The 23492-nt window shown below is 30.8% G+C and overlaps 1 protein-coding gene across 1 annotated transcript; it reads left to right on the plus strand.

Moving 5' to 3' along the window:
* Window positions 1-4325: 4325 nt before the first annotated feature.
* Window positions 4326-22844, plus strand: Zip99C (Zinc transporter Zip99C). Its single transcript, XM_018452745.1, has 5 exons — window positions 4326-5360; window positions 17919-18029; window positions 19816-20063; window positions 20435-21023; window positions 21320-22844. Exons 1-5 carry the CDS (start codon window positions 5126-5128, stop codon window positions 21487-21489), a joined length of 1353 nt encoding a protein of 450 aa, XP_018308247.1. The 5' UTR covers window positions 4326-5125; the 3' UTR covers window positions 21490-22844.
* Window positions 22845-23492: the final 648 nt, after the last annotated feature.

Below are 23492 nucleotides of genomic sequence, written 5' to 3' on the forward strand. Positions count from 1 at the left end.
TTCAAATATGTAATCTTTTAATATTTCCAAAATTATTAAGTGGGAACAATACAAAAAAATACAAAAAGAATAAAACAAAATTGTAGAAAGGGAAAAATCAGTCATTTAAGTAAATCTGTTATTTTTATCATACAAATAATGAAATTATATCAAATAAATATGCTTAGTATTCAAAAATTTATTGCAACTGATGAATATAACTAATGAAAATATTTCAATACATTGTCTGCGCCAAGAAGTAAGATTGTGTGATTCATAACTTATGACTCATATAGTATATGTATATATTTCAGGAGATAAAGAGATACATTATTTTTTCCGTTTTTACATAATCAATTATGTATGTACGTATATATATATGTATATAATATATACGTATATATATGTATATATACATATGTATAATTTATCGACAAAATTATGTATTCTATTCTTTCATCCGCGTTTTTCGAGATTATGTATTATAAACTTCACGGTTCTCTGATATTTTCTAATTCTTCTTTTTACATTTTCTGCCCAATTTGGAAATTACTCTTATGAAAAATTACGTATCTCGTATTTAAATAATTAATTTCTTAATTCGCAGAAGTTACAAAAAATTATTTTAATGAACGCTTTCTTCTTTCGAGATCGTGAGATTTGTACGAAGGTTACGTATTAAGTATCACAAGCGAATTTCCCATTGACCGAAATCCAAGCGGAAATCCCTTGGCATCCTGCCGCGCCAACTTGATTAATTAAGGCCGATGTAGTAAGTAATAAGTATAATGTACAACGATCGAGATACGTATTTATAAACGTTTCGATCTAACAGCGTATCAAAGATGACTCTCGTTCTTCTGTCTAAATTAATGCATCCTCGAGATTCTTTGATTGTTTAGGGCAAGCACCAAATGGTCTCGGAGATAGTATTGTATCTTCAAGTAAAATTCTTCGGTCAATTAAGACTATCTAAGAAATAAATATCCTTCTCGTCGTTTGATCTCAAATACTAGAATAGTATAAAAACTTATTAATTAATGATCTTATTGTTAGCTGTAAATTTAACAGACAGATTTCTTATTATATTTGTCTTAAAAATGAACAGTAAAATCGAATAATATTACAGAATGAAATATACGGGAGATTTTTGTACACAAAAAAGAATTATCTCCAAAAATATTCACTGTATATGTTTCTATCATAGAAAGAAAAAGATAAGAAAGATAAGAAAGATAAGAAAGGTTCTTTAGAACAGGATAGAACCTATTCTAAATATACATATTGGTATAATAGTAATTTGATTCTCACATAAACTACATTCGATGTGCTTTCGATATGGGCAAAGCCTCAAGTTTCAAGTTTTATCAGGAATGCTATCAGGAATAACAATATACAAAAGTTAGACTATACAACTGATCCATACGAATAGCTTTAAAGATATAAATCCAAAATTAGGCTCTAAGATGAAAGTTAAATATATTTTGACAATATAATTTTATTTAGTTTTGTGTAAAATTTAATTCAAATAAATGTGTATGATATTGTTGGAAGTTATATGTGTAAAATATATTAACATAATTAAGTAATTACTGAGTTTAGTCCTTACATATTTACATGAATATTACGAGGAAACTTTTAGAAGAAAATCGATTAGAAATATCGATTAGATTTCCATATATAGATTCTAATACAATTGTTAAGGAGAATGTCTACTCGATTGTTCACGTGAATTCTACTTGGATAATCTATGTGACAGAGACATCAATTCCACGTACTCATTTCTATTCTCATGGGATAGTAAATATTTGCAGGTATGTCAGAAAAACATTTTATTCATCGAAATCAGGTAAGAAGTCAAAGCTCATAATTATAATGTTTCAAAACCAAACTATTTATTAATCTCATTACATTAGACATGAATGAACATTATCTCACTTGATAAAACACTAAAATAAAAATTTTTAATTTCATCATATTTATACTTTTTCACACATTTAAACTATCAAACATCGTCTTCGTAATAGATTATCTCTAAACATTTGATATAAATAAGGAAAACTTTATATTTCGCTGGATTTCTCAGCGAAAAATTGCTCTTATAGGAAACGCCGATTGCATAAAAATTATGTCACGAATTATCGATTGCACAATTATTCAGTATCTTTTCTTGTCTCTTCGCTGTGAGATATATTCCGAGGAAGTTTTAAAACATCGCAGGTTTAGACAATAAGATGTTACATAAATCTTAGTGCTTTCGAATCGACTGTGAAAGCCGATAAACATTATACCGGATGTGCGACTTATACATATTCACTTGTGATATCTGTTGATTAAGAGTCTACGTCTAATTATAAAGACTCGCGTTTGATTGCGCGAATTTAGCATACGTACTTGTAACTCGCAACAATTAAAACTACGCGTCTCTTTATTTTTTTTCTTTTTATCCTCGCTATTTGCGCCTAACGAATGGTAGGCGCGAATAGATAAGATTAGTAAATTGCAATGAAGCGACGATACAATCCACTATCGCGCGAGAGGAAAGTAATTATGCGATAACTCTGCAATAATTTCATAACTCTCGAATCAAAGAAATTGATTGAAGATTAGTTAGATTAACACACGTCAACATGATAATAAAAAATATCATTACAAAAATATGTACTATAAACATCAGATCTATGGTTGTTTTCATACGACATTCTATATACATCCAGCTCGACATTCAGAGAACATTTTAAAAAATAGAGATATCTTATAAACGACTTTAGGATATCTTTTGGAAGTGTTATATGTAGAAATTATAAATCAAGATTTAAACACAGAATTTTGGAGAACTTGTAAAATCTATGAACAGATTTGTTTGAAAATCTCAAAATACGACGTATTTTATATTACTACATTTGTTGCTTTTATAATTTTTATGAAAATACCTCATCAAATTAATAAAGATATTGTTTCATTATTCAACCCATTGATAACAACTTGTAATAATTTTTATACGACTTTCAAGCGGAGTATTGTGCAATATTAATCCTTCTTAATTAGAATGTTATTAATAAGTAAAGAGACATATTTTATTAATAAGTAAAAGGACAGTATTTCTCAGAAATACTAATCTCTTTGCTTATTAATAACATTTTATTTAATTAGAAATTTTTTTATATTTGAAAAAACGAAGGTTTTAAGTGCGCATAACATTAAATTATAGTGTAAGTTGAATTTTAAAATTAAAGGTTAAAATTTTGTTTAACCACATAAAAATGGTAAATATAGTAAAAAAAACGATGTTCATACACAAATTTTTATATATATCTACTTTCCAATTTCAATTCGTCAATTTGGATTCGCCATTTTACATTTTATTATAGAAAACGTTCGTAACTCGATGAAAAAAAATCGCACAGTAAAAAATGAAAATTCCTTTTAAAGGCGAAGAACAGCTTTAAAATAGCGTTAATGAGATTGAAAAATAAAATTTTGTTTAATCATAAAAAGATTGTAAATACGACAAAAAAACGCTGTTTTTTTACTCATATTACCCGATTTATCTCAAAAATCTGATGTGATGGGTATTTTTTGTTAGCGGATTAGCATTCGGCAAATTCAAATTTACTAAGAAAATACTGACTCTGCTCGCCGCAGATTTTCTTGTTGGACTGTGTTATCTAAACATGTTTTTATCAGTATTAATGAAGTGCAATAATTTCCAAGAAATAAGAGAAATATGTCTTTTTAAGAAACCTATATTAATATCGGCGACTTTTTCCTCTATTTTTCAAAAGAAAATAAATTTTAAGGACACTTTAATGAGTTTTTCCTCAAATTTGTAATAATACGCGTATTTAAAGATTATTATCAAGAAAATATTGTTTGTTAAAAATGACCATTACTTGATAAAAAGTAAATTGAGTAATCACTTCAATTTTTTCCAATTAGAATAATTACAATTAATAATAAAATGACATTTTTCTGTGTATACATACTCGATCTCCCTACTTCTGAGTAAGGAATTGAAGGAGGACACAAAAGATCGAGCTGCATTTAAATTTGTTCGAGAATCAAAGAAACTTGAAGAGCGAATGCGTCTCCGTTTGAAAAGCAGCGCCTCTATCAAACTCGAACGAACATTCCATACGATCCGCATCTTTCATTGCGCATCCTCGCCTCTTTCTCTTTCTCCCTCTCCTCCCGCAAATTCTCTTTTCCCTTTCTTCGCTTCACGATCGCATCGTTCTCTCTTTCTCCCTCTCTCGTTCGATCGTATCACCCTCTCCGTTACTCCTTCTCACATTGTATAAACTAACCTACACATTGGTCGAACGTTCCCTCTCTCTTCGGTAGGCTATAAAAGGGGCGGTCTACGGCGCAACGCGCGTCAGTCGTCACGACGTAGTGTTGTAGTACGTGGTGATATCGTAAACGCGAAACAAAAGCGGACCTAATCGAGCACGGAAGCGGCGTGATAAGAAAAGCGAGAGCGGTCGAGTGCGGGTAACGGGGGGACGCGACGCGCGTCTCCGAGATCGTGATCTCGCATTTAATCACCACGGCGTCGGTGGTGCCTTTGTCCGCGGCTCGACTCGGCGGCATGAAATAACGACGGACCGGAAAGAACCATCGAGGCGGCAGACAGCGACGACGTCCTGATTCGAAGCGTCCGTGCTCAGTCCTCAGTGTAGGCTAGTCGGTCGCTCGGCGGTCGTTGTCTTAACGTCGAACCATCTACGACGAAATTCCATCCATCCGATAGACGAACGGTGTGGAGCCAAGGTGGAAAACTATTCTGGAGACGACGAGGGTTTGAAAAGAAAAACAAAATAACACGACTCTGCCGAATGCTCTTCCATTTGTCATTGCGGACCTGTAATCTCAATTTCATCAATCAACGTTGCGACGATAACGTCATCTTCCTCGAGGCGAGAAGTGTTGTTTCGGCAAACGAGGTTATCTCCCGGTAGGCACCTGGAGATTCGGTCTTCGATTCGTCATCGATTTGAGGTCGTCCACGTGCGCGATTTCATCACGAGAGGTTATTCCCGTCCGGGTTAGGCGTTGACACGTTTATTATTATCGACGACCCGTTTCCTGGCACGAGCTATTCCGAGGAACGTCAAGGATCTTGACGGAGCATACGACAACAAATATGGCCGCCGTGGCGTCGTACGCGTGCACTCACAACTGCACGGACGCGGAATACCCGCCGTCCTGCGACATCCTCGGAGGCACCGACGAATGGCTGCCTTGGTATGAGATCGTGGAGTATCTCTCGTACAATCCGTGGATATTCTCCCTTCTGGGAAGCACCATGGTCGGCCTCACGGGTATCTTCCCCCTATGGCTCATCCCCATCCAGGACGGTGTGGATTTGAAAACTGGCGGTTAGTTGTCTCCTCGTGCAACTTAACTTTCCTCGTCCATTGTCTTATAAGTGGCACAACGTATGAGAGGAAGTTTTATCTAATCTTCGCTCTATCTCGTTGATTCGTAATTTGCCGAATAATTTTTTTAATTACACAATTCGGCTAGATCTAGATATGATTAACGAAGAAGAAGGAATATCACACACACAAGTTTAGTTTCTCCTGGCTCTGTAATCTCTTGACTCTGTGGCCGAGTAAAATCTTTTACTTTTCCTAAAATTAATAATTACTCTTTTATCCTTGGATGTGCACAACGAAATAAAAAAGTGAATATCAAATTTAGTTTCTGGTTATGACCGAATAGAATTTTTTATTGAAAAAATATTGTTTATTTAAATTTTTAGATTATTGGTGAAAACACCTACTCCCGGATGGTAAGGAGTCAAGATTCGGCTAGGGTGATATTTTTCGCAAGAAATTCTTTGCAATAGTTTAAAAAATATATCTAAATGTTTAAACGGACTCTCAATCTTAAAATATTAATAACAAAGATATTTAAGGCTAATAAGAGTCAGCGCGGGAGGAGATGTGCACAATTATTAAATTCTAAAAAAATTTACTTCCATTACACGATGTCTTCTTTATTTCGAAATCTTGAACGCAATAATTTAATGCGTATCAGCATCATTATTAAAATTTAAATTATCGTGATATTACGACTCCAGCTTTAGTTTAAGACTATGTTTCAAAACCGAATCGGTGCGCAATAAATAATCGATGCGCAAATTGTATGTGAAACTGAAAAATGTATATAAAATTCATGCAAAATATTATTAAGCACCAAGATCCGTTTTGATTGAATAAGGTTGTTGTCTTATTAGGATTTCATATCTTTTCCATTTTAATAATTAATTATTTATACGTATACAACGTATACAACGAAATGAAGAAATGAATATTAAGTTTAATTTTCTGGCTGTGGCTGAATAAAATTTTTATTTTTTAATAAAAATTTTAGCAAATTTGCCTTAATTGCGATTTCTCTTGCTTTGCATTTCAATTTTAAATAATAATTGCATAATAGTTATTAATCTAATCCGACTTTATTATCCATGGCAAAACTAAATTTTAGAAAGACTATATACTTCAGTATTCATAAATTTAGTGTCGCAGATTAATATTTTATTAATGTATGTCGTAAGAAATTTATCGAATATATTGAACGGGAAAAATAAGGACTTTAGTCGGTGAGCTGTTTTCATGGAAAAGTTGAAGAATTGGAGACTATATGGTTACGAACTTGATGATTATGTGTAAAATATAAGTGTAGCTTATATAAACGAATACGAGGTAGTCGGATTTCTTATCAAAGTACACAAGTTTAATATTTAATACCACTGTTTTTCTGATAAAACTCTTCCTACTCATAGATATAAGAATAGACTACACATTCCCATGGGAGGAACGTCACTACCGGTTTAGAAAGAAATAAGATAGCTTGAATTATATCGCTTTCTTTGAGTTGGAGAGAGATGCTGATATAATTCAATTCTTTCTAACGGAACACAGATGCTAAGATGGAAACTGCGCAGTTTGTATCTATTACGTTTATGGTTGTACCAACAAATTGCTTTATACGTACAAAATTCGTATAAATTCGAAAATTCTCGATATATTAATTTATTCGTCTCATAATTTTTTTTTTAAACTGAATAATGCTATACACAATGACTGATTAACATTAGACATAATAAAACTGAAGAATTTTACACACAATGCGCGGCACAAAAGATCGTTACAGTGATTATCGCATATTTACACAATCGCGGAACAGGAGGATGGCACATGTTTTATGATGTCATTCTTGTTTTTCCGAACATCATAAATTAGTAATTGTGTGACGATTCTCGTTAATAACGCACGATTATCTTGACAAAAACTATTAGCCTTTGATTGATCGGCGTATACAGTTCAAGTTGTGCCACGTGATAAACTTGTGGTTGAAATTGTGAAATTCAATTATCTTGGCTTCGAAGGTCTTACAGAACATAGATTTCCAAATTTCCTCGTATTGTTCCATAACGCTTTCAAACTGTGTGTATAAATTGAATGTTGATTTAACTTTGACTAGTTTCTATTCTTAGTTCGATTATTGTCTTCTTTTCAAAGTTTGAAATGACAATTCTAATAATTTTCCGTGCTTTCTAGTATTTTCTCATTTCGAACTAACTAATTGTAACTGAAATGTTATTGTTAACATCTAATGACTTCTGATACAGAAGCTATAGTAACTTCAAACAAAGCACATGGTTTAGTATTTAAAAATCTTCGTTCAAAAAATTGCGGTCGTTACTGTTATGCAATTGGTAATTACGACAGGTTAATTTACACAATTAATGAAACTTAATGGATCAGACATGATAGAAACGAGAGAGGGAATAAATTAAATTATTTTCGTTTATATTATAATTGATTTCTGCATGTTGTGTTCTTATATAGTAAAATCCGTTATATTGAACTCAACATTTTTTTCTTATCTTCGCAATGCAGAAAAACTATAGTTATCTGCCAATATAACTATTCTATTATCGTAATAAAAACAAGTCGCATTTTCCTTAATGGCAAGAACGAATGGCAGGAGCGATTATTTGTTGAAGTTGTCGCGAAGAACGAGCTTTATAAACACAATTAAAAATGGAATGGCTTTAAATACGCTATTTATAAAATACAGGCGGAGAGAGAGAATTTCACTTTTTAATATTCATTATGTCAATGTATAAGTAAACGCATTCAAATGTAGTTTTTTTTCACAAACACACTGCTTAACATGTTAATTAAATACAGATCCGGAGGCTACGTATTGTACATTTAAGTGACATGATTATATAATCATACCTCGTACTTGTTTCAATGCTGGCAAGATAGAATAACAGAAAATGTCGGGAAATGGGAAGATAAGTAAGTTAATCGCGACATTAATTTATCGCACAAACGGGAAATAGTTTCTGACTGATTACAAAATTGTATATTTACTTAATTTGAAGCTATTTAATTTATTTACGTAAGAAATGTTGCAAGTAAAGCATAAAAATGGCTTCACATATGCGTATAGACGTGTACCTATTTCCAACAAAATTTTATTGTACGCAATTAGATATCATTCAATAATGATAGCTGCATTCGCACTGGTTTAAAAACGATCGGTATCGCCACGTCTTGAAATTTAACTACGCACAAGGCAACGGGATGTCTGTTGTCGACGATGACTGCAGATAGCTGCCAACAAAACAAAGTATATAACGTTTTCACTGAGAATTGCGAAATAATGGGAAATTTGATGAATATAACGCTCTTAGTTCATTTGTATTTATCATTCTGATAAGTAACAGCCGGTTCAACGACATTACGAAAGACGTCGATTCTCCTCCGACTCGATAAAATTAGTCTTAGCATGTGGTATAAAATCGATAAGTTAATTCTGTTCGATGAATTACCTATTGTGCGATTTGAATGCCATATATCATTAATATCGCAGCATATTAATAGTTAAAAATAATTTTGTATACATTATTTTAATACAGCACACAGTTTTTAATATCGCTTTTTAGAACCTCCCGCAATACTTTTGAAAAAGCGAAAAATATCTCAAAAGCTTTATCAGTTCGTTTACACAAAATGAACGCTATATTAACATAAAGCAACAGAACTAAAGTTAACGCATTTCAATATTTTTCTGTAAAAACTCTTTTCAAGAGAAGAATATACCTATTTTTTCGTCCGTTTAATTGGTTTATTATAATGAATCTCAACGCAAACATATACATAACATATATTCCAAATTATAACATTTTAAATTTGAAATGCCTACTTGTTTGAAAACTTGGACTGTTTTGGTACAGTTATTCGTTCAGAGTTTCTTTTAGTTGAAGGTGACCGTAATCTGAAAAACAGCCATCGCACAAAGCTTTTGTACGGTCGCAACTGGACTGAAAAAAGAGGAAGCTGTCTCGCACACGTATCTGCGTTACATACATCTTTCGTGATAGCTTTGGAAAAGCGAAAAATATCTTCTCACAAAGCTACAGTTCATTTATACAAAAACGTATGTTAGCTACACACCGATGTCAAAAATTTCGAGCTTCTACATCGTGTCGAATCGCACCTCTCTCGACAAAACCAATATCTGAATAATATTTCACGAAAATGTGTCCGGTATTCAAAATTCCATTCGTGTCGGTAGTGTTTCACGAATTTGTGGATGCAAATCTATAACAGTGACAATTGGAATCTATAGTATTCTCGACCATCGCTAACTTTAATTAACTTTCGCACGCGAATCACGTCGATACGTCGACAGCGTGAAATGTCCATTTTGCATCCGTTAGTTTTCCCTCTCCGGAGATAAATGACACATTGTTTTCTCACAATCGAGACGATAAGTGGTATCCATTATTCGCTAAGACGCCTAAGTCGATCGTACAACATAACAGAATTTATCGAGAGCAAGTGATTTTAATTGGCTAGATAAACATGTTTTTAACACGAATAAAATTAAGGGATCGCAATTGAAAATTGCAAAAACTTTTATTTTTGTTTTTAGCGTTTCAAATGTTAAAGATATAGCTTGTTAGAACTCTTATAGCACTAAAACTTTTAACAAAATTCCAGAAATCCGAAATAAAAATGTATTTATGAATCCTTTGAAAATTTTGATCTAGGAGTTGAAAACAAGAACACTTTTAATTTCATAGCATTATAAAATTAAATTTATAGAATTAAAAGTTTCAAACAGGAGTTAATAAGTAATATAATCAAAATAGGTTATTATTGGTTGCGTTCAGCAGAAAAAACAGCTTTGCAATTGTTATAAAATTCTTTAATATGATTGGTCTTGCCCTTAGTTCCTCATTGGATCTAAATGTATAAACCAATCATGTTCATGAATTTTACAATAGTTGCAAAGCTGCTTTTTCTGCTGAACGCAGCCATTAGCTGTGGAGCATCTAAAGATCTGTTGTTTATTCCTGCACTATCAACTGGTACACACGGTGTAGAAATAAAGAACAGACCTTATAAGTATCATAAAAATTTAGAAAATATTTGTAGCTTCGTGTTCATTGAAATAAAATTTATAAAATTAGAGATTTAAAAAAGGAGTTAATAATTATATCATCAAAGTAGATTTTTTATAATTATATATATACAGGATGTATCTGAAATAACGTACACTAATCATACAGTGCTATTCCTAATAAAAAACTGAGTCGAAAAGTCCTCTACTATTTTGCAATTTTCGCAATATAATTAACAAGATATTAATTATTAAAAATCACTGAATATTAGTTTTCAATAATTTTTTACTCAAATACTATCAACTTTACAGAAAAACTGCAACAGACAAAAATCATTTATTTTCTTCTCATAAAACTCTAAGAATTTTTTCAGAATTTTTTATCAACTTTTTAGTATTGCACTTTCTTATTTTTACCAACATGAGAAAATATGGTATTAACAAATTCTGAAAAAATTCTCATAACTTTATGAGAAGAAAATAAACAATTTTTATCTCTACCAGTTTTTCTGTAACCAGTTTTCGATTCAGGCTCTTTTTGAAACATATCAGAAACTCTAAAAACTCTTTGAGGAAAAATTAAAACTTTATTATAATTAAAGCCAGAACTCTATTTAAAATCTTTAAAAATATGGAGTGCCAATTTCATGGAAATTCTCACATTTCTCTCTCAGTTTCAGATATATCGGGTTATTCTCTCATTTTGTGAATAATACCGCAGTTATGTTCGCATTGGAGCAGCATATCATAACTTTCTCTATTATCTCGTATTTTCCAAATCAACGATGTGGCAATTCCAAGTTATATGCGTGAAATTAACAGCGTTACATCGTCAAACTTTAACAGCACGAAGTTTCGTATACAAATGTAGAAAGTTGCAAGAATTTGCTCTCATTTCCCCAATACACGCGAACATAAAAATAAAAACTCTTATTACGACATCGACCTTTTTCTACGATTAAATTGCGTGCCGGTGACGAGATTCATTCGCGCCCCAATCTGGACCATCATCGTATTTTTCACATCGTTTCAACAGATATTTCGCAAAGTTTTCATCCAATTTTGCATTTGAAAACTTGTATTTCAACAAACAACTCACGGTTAACTCTTAACCGAGGTTCAACTTATTTATTGTCTCTTTCCAATTCTAGAATTGAAAAGAGATGAGAAACAAGTTGAACCTCGTTTAAGAATTAACCGTGAGTTGTGGAACTGGACCTAAATGCAATAAGCGAAAGTTATCGCAAATCTTATATTATTCTTATATATATATATATATATGTATACTACAATTATTCATTCCAAGAATAGTTAATTTCAATTTTCGTCGTTAGAAATTCGTGGAAAAGTACGTGTCACATTAAGAAGTTAAGGCGCGTTTTTTTTAAGTCGGTTTTAATTAAAAATAATACTTTACTCATCTTATACTTGAATATTTTTTGCTTTTTATCTAACTGATTTTCCGAGCGATACCAATCCAATGAAAAAAAATGACAGGAAGATTTATATGGATTAAGATTTGTCTCTCGATATCGCGAGTTATCTTTTGTGTCGATATTGTAAAGATAAATTTTAGCATTCCGATTATATCGATATCCTGAAAAAGGGGATAGTAATTTCAAAGAAAAAATTAATTAAACTTTTAAATGATTTGTTTACTTTACGTTTTCCTGCAATAATTATTTTAAATAAACACAATGCAGATTGCAGAACGGATTTTGTCTTTTATATGTCAAACACACCAACTTGCACATTAATAGATTTTACCGTGAACTTTGCTCATCAAGTTATCGTCAATACTGTACATTGAACTACTTTTGGTACTTTGATCGATAAATACTTCGTCACATTTGCGCCGGTTTAATAGTTTTATTGCCATCGCAGTCATACATTACGTATTTCTACATCGCTAAAACAATTGATTTCAACGTTCTTGATATAGACGCTAAAATTTAAAACCGCAGCACAGATAATCCTGCATAACGCATAATACTGCATAACGCATAAAAGAATCAATCAATCAGAATATGAAATAAAGGACTTTGTTGGATTGGTTTTCTTATGTCTAATACGTCGTCTACAATATGCGAAGTAAGCTTGGTTTAAGAAATAAGAGTAAGAAATCGACCAGTCACAATCGACTGTGATTGGTCAATTTCTTACTCTTATTTCTTAAATCAAGCTTACGGGCCTTTATGCGTTATGCCAAAGTCCGTGCTACGGCCTTTGTCCTTTTAAAGATCCTGACTAGTCATGATCATATTGAAATCGTGACGTCATAAGCAAAAAAATAATACGTTGATAAGTTTTTTGCATGCTATTTGTATAAAAAAATTTCGATAAAATAAAATAATGAGAACGCATTTAAACAATTATACAAATGAGCAAAAACTATCCTCTTTTCTGACAGTCAGTAAGTAGCCGTAAAAAACATGTAATAAACTTTAACCTACATTTTTACGTGTCTTTAAGGACTATTTACTGTCAAGAGAGGTAAGAAGTAAGAATAGCTTCTATCCGTTTTTGCAAGTATTTTAAAACGATCTCATTATTTTGTTTTATCTTGTAAATTCTCTTTTTTTTTACAAATGGCATGCAAGCCACTTCAACGTGTCATTTTTTTGCTTATGACGTCACGATTTCAATTTGGCCGCGGCGACTAGTCAGGAACCTTAACTTTATTATATATTAAATTTATCCTTTTCGAGAGTTTCAATTAATTGATATCTCAACTAATTCTTTAATCCCACAATTTTCTTATAATTTACAATCGGATATGGTTTATTATCGGTATTTAATAATAAATTTATAGCATCGATATAGAGATAACGAAGCTATTTTATCGCTAATTATATACTTATTACCTAATTATCACGTAATTCTTTAAGTGCGACAAACGTTTTAATTACTTATTTTCTTGTTCTTCCTTAATTTTTATAACTATAATCGATACATTATCTCAATACAAATATATAATATTATCTCAATACAAAATAGATAATATTTATCTCAATATAAAAGTATAACCAGAGTAACTAAATGTTTTTCTACATTTTGTGATACAAATTAAATGAATGCAACGAGCGTAGTTCTGTATTAATTTGCGTATTGTTTAGTACATATGTTAATATTATTACGGGATGTCATTCTTTTAGAAGAAAAATATAGCGACTTATTCTCTATCAATCACATATATACGGTAATCAATTATCATGTATCTGTATTCTCAAGATGCGCCGAGTATCACTTTGGAATTTTTATCAACTACACGCACTATGAAACCGCCATAAAAAGAATAAAATAATCAATATATGTATACTCAATGACAGAATAATATTCTCAAAGAAATTCGATTTTATTTGTATAATAAATATTTAATTTTGTATATCTTCGTTATGTATAACCATACAAAATTTTTATTTGCGTTAAAATTTTAATAAGTTTTCTACAATAAACTATTAACTAAGCTTTAAATCTTTAGCTGTAAGAAATTGACCAATCATAGTCGATTATTCTTCTCACATTCTCAACTATTATGATTACATGTTTCTATGTTATGATTACATGTTTCTATGTTAAAACGTCATCGTAAGACTAAAAAAAAGGATGCGTAACTGCAACCTATTGTGCAATACACGGTAAATTTGCACAATGTTACGGGAAATCTTTCTGGAATGCGTGCACGGTATCACATAAAAATATCTTCATAAAAATTAGCATGACTCGCTTTTTTCTTCGTTTTTATTATGTAAATATGCAATTCCAAAATTAAACTATTTTATATTTATATCAATTTGAATTATTTAACATTAACTTTTGAGAAATAGAAGAAGAATAAATTTGACATATTGTCGAGAGGCTCGATACATTAAAAGAAATAAATTAATTACATGCACGCTTCTAAGAAATGTGACTAATAAGTGCCAACTCTCGCAATGCGCACGATTATTGCAACATGTAAAATGTCCTTCACGATAAATTTTCAAGTACGCGTCGTGAATCATGCAATGACAAAGAAGTAAACAAATGACAGAAGTAAACAAAAACATGCAGATATCTTTGGAGACAACAATTGTGAATGAAACATAAATTCTGTTGATGTTGAAAATTATTGCTCTCCCTTAAAATTTTGACACTTAAATCCAAGTAATACTCCATATCTATTAATTATTACTTATACGTTAAACATGTATCTCTTACATAGTAAAAAAGTCCAAGTCTCGCCTCGCATATTATGATTAATGCGAGTCATGCTGATTTTTATGAAGATATTTTTATGTGATACCGTGCACGCATTGCAGACAGATTCCCCGTAACATTGTGCAAATTTACCGTGTGTTGCGCAATAGGGTACAACAGTTACGCATCCTTTTTTTTAGTCTTGTACGATAACGTTTTAACACAGAAACGTGTTGCTTATTCGTAAGTCGTAAGCAATTACTCACAGAAAACAAATGCAAAAGATAAAACGTCTGCCATTGTTATGTTGTCAGTGCACGATACATGTATACGATACACGTTTGCAAGTAAAATTTCAAATGAAATACCTATGCCTCGCGTTGCAAGCCATATTTCTCTCGAAAGATGAGAAGAAGACCAACTCTCAAAGTTCATTCCGGTAAACCAGCCTTTGATCCTACATAGGTCATGAAACTTGAGCTTTTTGCCTCAAGACTCTTGCGCCAAAAGTGAATCGCTTTGAGGATAATATAGATTGTATAAAATTTCCTAATAAAAAATCGTTATATGTTGTATATCTTTTGTCAAACTTATATTTTTAAAAAAACATTTAACCAAAAAGACAAAACCTATAAAGATACTTAATATTTAAAAATCTCTCGATTTGTTTATCTAATATACATATATTTATCATATTTTTAAAAAAGTAAACTTTTCAAAAAGATAATATATTATACAGAATATTTCGAAATTGGCGAATCAAAATACCACAATAAGAAAGTTTTAAAAAAAAAAGTTGTGAAAGTGCTATTTTTCAGCAACCATTTAATCGTAATCTTTTAACCGAGAACTTTCTTGTTGTGGTATTTTGATTTGCGAATTTTAGGACATTCATACCTTCATACCTATTACAATATAATAACGGAATCCAAAAATTATATTATAAAAGTGGAATCTAAAATATCTTTATTATCTAATCTTATCTGCATATTGCATATTCATCTTTCTACATCTTGCTAATAAACTAGATAATTAGATCAATTGAATTTTTTTTTTATAATAAAATTGAATGCAATTTAATACCAACATAGTGTAATACGTCTCTGTCAGAAGTAGGTCGTGATATCGGGTAAGTAGTCGATCTGTCGACAACACGAATTTACAACTGGCTGACTGCTGAGAAACTACTTATATTTCTTTTTCTTTATCTGATTCTGCACGACCGAATTGATCCTGACGTATCATAAATACCATTTCCTAAGACTGAGCTATAATCTTTTATGAAGAATAACAAATAACAACAATATGCATCGCGCGCGACTCATGAAAGTGATAAATACGCGGTGCATTTATGAAATAATATTGATAAAACATAAAATATTTATTTTAGATATAAATAAACCTATATCTACAAATCTACCAAAAACCTTTGAGACATCGTATTGATGTATGTCTCGTTGCAAGTTATAATGACCCAAATTTTTAAGCAATCACAAATCGTGACATTCATTCAATGTTTGGCAAATAAATAACGTTTGATAAATAAATAGCAAATAACGATTAATGTTTTATGTTGAAGGAAGATAGTTCCTGGTCGCATAAGTGTGTATATTGAAGTTTTCACAATAGGAAAAAATGTAAGACGTTATTTTTAACGTCTTATCTTTTTTTTCGCAACAAGCTTAACAATCAAAGAACCGTAGTCGATGAGTTCGCCAAGAGATGAGCGCTGATGTAATCATAGTCGTGTCAAAATGAGATCAAGGTTCATTTACACATTATTTATATTCCTTTCCTCTCTTTTCTCCATGAATCACGCGTTGATATCACAGTGGTTATCATCGGATGTTCTCTTCATATACCTAGTTGCTATAACAGAGTAGAGATATGATGGTATTAGTGATTATGAATTGCGTTGAACATCAATATTATACTTATATACACGATATAAATTTTCCATTAGGATTAGTCACGAATGCTTTATATGTGTATCATACATAATTTATTATACAATTCATCATACTTTCCGCTAAACTACAGATATTAATTATTTTTTTACACTATTTACTGTTATATATTTCATATTTATAATTTATAATTTTATTTATAATTCCATACTTTATACTAAACTGCAAATATTGACTATCTTTTACACTATTTAACTTTTAGCCTTTACTAACAGTAGTTAATTAATTTTATTATTTGCAATTTATTAATTACAGTTAATTAGCTTTCTTGGCATCGCGATGTGTCAAAATATGATACATTACATAATTTCTTAAAATTACCATTTAAAAACTTTGGTTTATCTTATATTATTGAAAATCTTATTGATCTTGACTTTTGACTCTCTTATAGTCAACTAATTCGATTCATATTTTATCTCGGTAAAGCTACGATATCTATTGCCCAAAACAGAATTTGAAAAAGTTAAATTATTTTTGAGAAATCTTGCAGATAATTGGACGGTCGAACCAATACTGAAATTGTAAAGAAATTTTTTAAATTTCTTTACGTCGATTCATACTCGCGACGGCAATGATAAAAATCGGTAAAAAATTTATTTATCTTTCTAACTTCGCAATATTTATTAAGTAATGCAGCGTAATTAACAATAATAAATATCGCGAAGTCAGAAAGATGAATTAAATTTTTACCGATTTCTATGTAAGCAATTTTTAAAAGAAAAATTCTTAGCATTGTAAATTTTCCACGATCTAAATATAAATATGCATAGGTGATATCAGAGCGAGTTAGTTGCATCGAACGCATAAGTTCCGTGATGTACACATAATGAAACACAACATTCATACTTCATTTTGTCGCATGAACTCGTTTCGGTTTTATCTTCGTTTACCATACATGTCTGTAACGATACGATTAGTCACAAAATTTATGATTTCCATCGTCGATACATTTTCATATATCGCACATATTTTATTCCTTTTTTGCCATAATATTTTTTTCCCTTAATATACTTATTATTATAGCTAAGTTTCAAGATTTTCTTTAATCTAATCCCAAAGTCGAATTAATAATCTTTATCTACTACAAAGAATGTGTATTGAAAAATATATGGGGCTCATAATTGAATTTATAATTATGTTAGGCACTTAATTAATGAAACTATCGTATTTGTTTGAACACTTGTTTTTCTGCATTTTTTAAACATGCTTTTTACCACATCAAGAACAAAAAGAATGTTAATTAACATTTATTCCAATCGTTCGAGATCGATAAAATTCGTTTTAATATTCTATCTGTCTAATTCATGTATAAAATAAATCCGCATTTGTGAAATATTAATTTTAGTCTTTTCGTTACAGAAAATGGTGGCACTTTGAAGATTCTTTTGAGTTTTGCTGTGGGCGCATTGTTAGGCGATGTTTTCCTACATCTTCTGCCGGAAGCATTCGAAAGTGAATTTCAAACGAGAGGTAATTTAATTTATTTTTTGTATTTTTTCTTGTGCGCAACAATACAGGGTGTTCTATTTTAAATAATGCATTAAGATTTCTCGAAAACTATGGTAGATATGGAAAAATATTTCAAACAAAAGTTGTATGGTTCGGAAGGGAACATAAGAAAAGGTACCATTGACTCGATTTTGAATGGTGTCGTTAAATTCAGATCAAGGTTACATCGATTTTTTAAAAGGAACACTCTATTTATGATGCCAGAATTTAATAGCTGGTGTCAAGAGCTTTTCAAAACACTATAATAAAGTTATTTTTTATTAAGTATTTTTCGAGTTATAAGGCTTGAAAGTTACAGTACCGCTGGCATTACGCAAGGTGTTCGATCGACGTCTAAAACCTCTTGAATGTTGTTCAGGATCATGTTGTCATCATTGTCCTGAATAACATGTGTCAAGATGAAAGTCATTGGAGGTTATACCTGTTATTTTCATTTTTACGTAAAAATGAATTTTTAGTGCAAAAATGAACTTATAACTCGAAAAGTACTTAATGAAAAATAACTTTATTATAGTGTTTTAAAAAGCTTTTGACACCAGCTATTAAATTCTGGTATCATAAATAGGGTGTTCCGTTTAAAAAAATCGATGTGACCTTGACCTTACTTTAACGACGCCATCCAAGGTCAAATCAATGGTATCTTTATATATGTCCCCTCCCGAATTATACAACTTTTGTGTTTGAAACATTTTTCTACGATAGTTTTCGAGAAATCTTAATGCATTATTTAAAATAAAGCCTGTATAATTAAATATAAAAAAACACCTTGTATAATTAAATGTATCTCTATCTTATCTTATATATTTATTAACGTATCATAAAAGATATTATAATACAGCATATCACACCTATTATTGATAAGATTGACCTTATCGTAAAAAAATATAAAAAAAGACGATCACAACGCGCGAATGAATAGTTTCATGAAAAATTGTTTCATGGAAAATAATAAGTAGAAGTAAAAAAAAACAAATCTATTACGTAAAAAATTTACACTCATTCGTGCATAATAAACGAACAAATGAAACGGAATGTATACGTCATGCAAAAACTAACATTAGGAGAAAACATTACCAAAAAAAGCGAATAGTTTAAATCGTTTACATTAATGAACCTTTACCCTGATATTTTTGTCATCGCGAAATCTGCTCAGCGCGAATATGGAACATGAATATCTGATATTCCTGGATTGTTCTATGTAATATCGCACGCGTATTACATATGTACTCTGAGCTGAATGCGTTTTGCAACATTCTACACGTTAGCACAGTACAGCTGCGATCTCGAAGGGCATCACCGAGAGCTTTATGAATGATTTAAGCGGCGGCTTCGAACTCTATTGTGCGTCAGTTGCAGATCTGAATTGCCAACTGCGTCCACGTAAATTAAATGTCCTTCCGACCAAACCGCGTTAGGAATTCGAGGTGATCAGTGGACTGGTAATATCCGTGTAAATTGCTCAATTTGAATTGCAAATTTCCTAACTTTCATTTTATATTTCTCATGCCTTTGTTGCCAGTAGAAAAGAATACCGTGATAAGTTCCATAATTTAAATGATTACTAAAGATTCATTAAGAAAACAGTATAATTATGTATGAATAGAGTTTATTTATTAATATTACGAATGCAATGAAAATTAAATAAATAATGCATTTTCATATGAACTGATTATAAATCGTAAGATTTGACTTATTTTCGAATTCTTTTTATTTGTATCCAACTTATCCATTTTACGTATTTTTGCAGCTAAAGATAATCACGCATCTACACCTGCAGGCTTGTGGGTATTGTCCGCCTTTCTGTTCTTCGTAATCGTTGAAAAACTCATCGTCACTATAAACGAGGAAGCCCCGATCATTGTAGAGCAGCAGACTGATGAAACTCTGATCAAGGATATAAATAAAGAAAAAGAAATGGATAATAATAATTGTATCATGATGACGAGCACTGAGAAAAATAGTTTATTAAAAAAATGCTTGAAAAGTACAACCGAGGTAATATAATTAAAAAGGCTCTATTATAATTTATAATATTTAAAATTAGTATGTGTGAGGAGCAGACTTTCAAAATGCGTTTTGTCCAAAATTTATAATTTTTAGAAAACTAGAAAGAAAGTAATAAGAAAGTTGTAGTTATAATGTAAATAAGCAATCTACTTCTATATGGTACATCAAACAAAGAAGCAGTCCGTTGCTATTTTTATATTTTTGTTATAACTTTTCAATAAAACATTTATGAAACTATGTTTATATAACATGTTTTCTTGTTTTTACTTGAAGTATAGCTGGTAAAGTTTGGCTAAAAAAACTAGGACACTGTATATATATTATATAATTGTCTAATAACCGAATGTATTCTGTGATAGGTACAATTCCTGGAGAAACAATCCAGTAAGATGGAGTTTGCTCAAATGCTGAACGGTATCAAAGATCTACGAAAGAATGGTTTTAAAGATGCTGACATTATGAAATCTGCATTAGCAAGCGAATGTCCTAATGACGGTCCACTGGTTGACGAGGCGAAGAATTGCTTGAAGAAACTCGCGAAGACTAATGGCTTTACATCAACGATTTCACGTGTTGACTCTCCATGCGTACGCTCACCAAGCAATATTGTTAATCGTTTAATCGCATGGGCAAAGAAATTTACCTTCGACTTTTTTCGTAAATTTTTCGATCCCAAAGCCTTTCCCGGATATCTAAATCTTTTGATGAACTTCCTCGACAATTTTACTCACGGTTTATCTGTGGGTGGATCGTTCCTAATTTCCTTCCGTGTAGGTGTCCTCAGTACGTTCACTATTTTGGTACATGAAATACCTCATGAGGTTGGCGATTTTGCTATTCTATTACGAAGTGGATTTAGCAAATGGGATGCTGCGCGGGCGCAGTTAATTACGGCTGGCGGTGGGATCGTTGGTGCTTTGGCAGCCGTCTCCTTTTCTGGTAGTTTAGGTAAATAATATCTTTAAAAATTTGTGAAGTGTGTAAGATAGTATATAAAAACTTGATAAAAATAATGCAAGATAAATTAATCTAATAATAATATAGTTGCACCTTTTATTAACTGAACGATAAAAATTTTGATATTAACATTATATTTTATTAATTTTATTTATTTCATTATATCAAGTAATTTTTTAAATAATATTTTTATACTATAGATATAATCTTACTAATAGTATCTATTATCTATTACGTGAAATTTATTTTGAGTAGAATTTATAAATTTATATCTGTTTTTTTTCCAGAGGAAAGAACCAATTGGATATTACCATTGACCGCAGGAGGATTCATACATATTGGTTTAGTAACCATCCTGCCCGATTTGTTAAAAGAAACGAATACAAAAGAGTCTTTAAAACAATTTGGCGCTTTACTTTTGGGAGTTATTATCATGGCTGCACTGATCTTTATTTAGATCAAATATATTTCATTAAAGAATTACAGCGAATTCAATTACCGCAGTGCATATTAAAGCCGTTATACACTAATCTAATTTGAGTCTAATGAAGCTTTCGCGATTTAACTCGTTTCTACATTTATATTAAATATACATCTTTATGTTAATTTGTTTATTACGACGACTTTATATGCATTAGTGCGCACAATCGAATTCGCTATTAGTTATGCAGAGAAATTCTATTATGTTGATGTAAATTTCAGTTATGTCATGCTATCGCTGAGTTGATAGAAAAATGACACATCTCAAAATTAGCAACTTTTCACACAGTAGAATATTTTTACAGTTCTGAATTGGAATAACACTTTAATTAGAATAGTGAATATGCAGTTTCTATAACTTCGCTTTCTTTCCATATTATACTTTCAATTATAATATGATCTTTAAAATTATATCATGAGTTTTCAAAATTTGAAGCTTGTACTGTACTGAAACTTTGTTTGATTGTACTATAACCCTAGTACAATCCCCTGTAATATATATATTTTATCCCGCTATATAACACTTTTCATATAAACAAGTGAACTACAAATGTGTCATATTTTTCACAAAAATATATTGGTTTTCAGGGTCACTTTTCTCTCATCTAAAAAATTCTAATTTTTTACTTTTGTATCACTTTTCTATCATCACAACGACATGTATCAATACAATATTCTGAAGTTGCCATAAAGTTATATAACACTTTTTCTCTCTATATTATTTAATGAAAGAAGGCATGTGCACGTACTGGGAATGCCTTAACATATGAAGTTGCACGCTTATCAGAGAACGTATGAGAAGAAGTGAGAAGACATGAAAAAACATGAAAAGGCACGTTAAGACATTCCTGTCCCCATCTGTACACACAGTGCAGTGTGTGCAAATATCTTAACGCTTTTAACATGCCTTTTTATGTCTTCTCATTTTTTCTCATGCCTTCTTCTCCGATACTCTCGCGCAACTTCGCGTGTCAAGGCATTTGTGACGCCATATGTACAAGAGTGCTTATGTCTTATTTTGATCATCATGATTATTTTGAATTTTGAGTACATAAAAATAATTTTTATTTAAATCATACATAAGAGTCTATTGTCGCTGTTCCTCCTTCCTTGATAATCCGATTTCCATTTCAAATTAAGCAACAAGAGCTAACAAATTTTGTAGTAAGAATATTTTTCAATACTGATGAAATATTAGTCTGAGATTTTTGCATTATTTCAGTGAATACTATAGAGAAAGAAAGGGAAGGAAAGGGGTGAATAAGTGAGTAAATGGGTGAGAGAGAGAGAGAGAGAGAGAGAGAGAGAGAGAACGAGAGAGAAAGAGAAAAAGAACGAAAACAAACCAAAAACAAAGAATTTGTATATTATTTTGTCAAAATTAAATTACTTGTCGCGTTATGACAAAATAACGTGAAAAATACTGTTATATACCTCATATAATTTATATTATAGACACATAAATATAGAAGTTTTTCATAGCTAAGATAATATTAATATTATTTTCCAGTTTGTATACTAATAATTTTTTCTAATAATAAAACAATTGAATACCAGTTAAAAAAATAATTTAATTTGAAGTATTGTGTGATAATTTTTCATAATAACGACTGAGATATGAATATATATATATTATAGGTTTATGCACATATTTTGAATTTTTTTATATTTCCTTCGTGCTGTGAATATTTGTTTCAAAATATAAAGCTTATTTTTCATAAACAATTAATAGCAAGTATAAAGTTAATTATAAACCGAAGCTATTTCCATATTATCCAAATTTTTAATTCTTTAATTTAAATAAAATTGAAATTGTATTTCAAATTTATAATTTGAAAAAATTAAAAAATTTAAGTAACATAAAAAGTTGCATACAAATTTTGTGAAATCTAAGTTATTCAGTATGTGTCAAAATACTGGATTTATATATATATATATATATATCTGTATACATAAAATTTTTAATTGATTTTGTCTTAC

The sequence above is a fragment of the Mycetomoellerius zeteki genome, unplaced genomic scaffold (assembly GCF_001594055.1).
Source record: "Mycetomoellerius zeteki isolate Tzet28-1 unplaced genomic scaffold, Tzet1.0 scaffold35, whole genome shotgun sequence".
Classification (NCBI taxonomy): Eukaryota; Metazoa; Arthropoda; class Insecta; order Hymenoptera; family Formicidae; genus Mycetomoellerius; species Mycetomoellerius zeteki.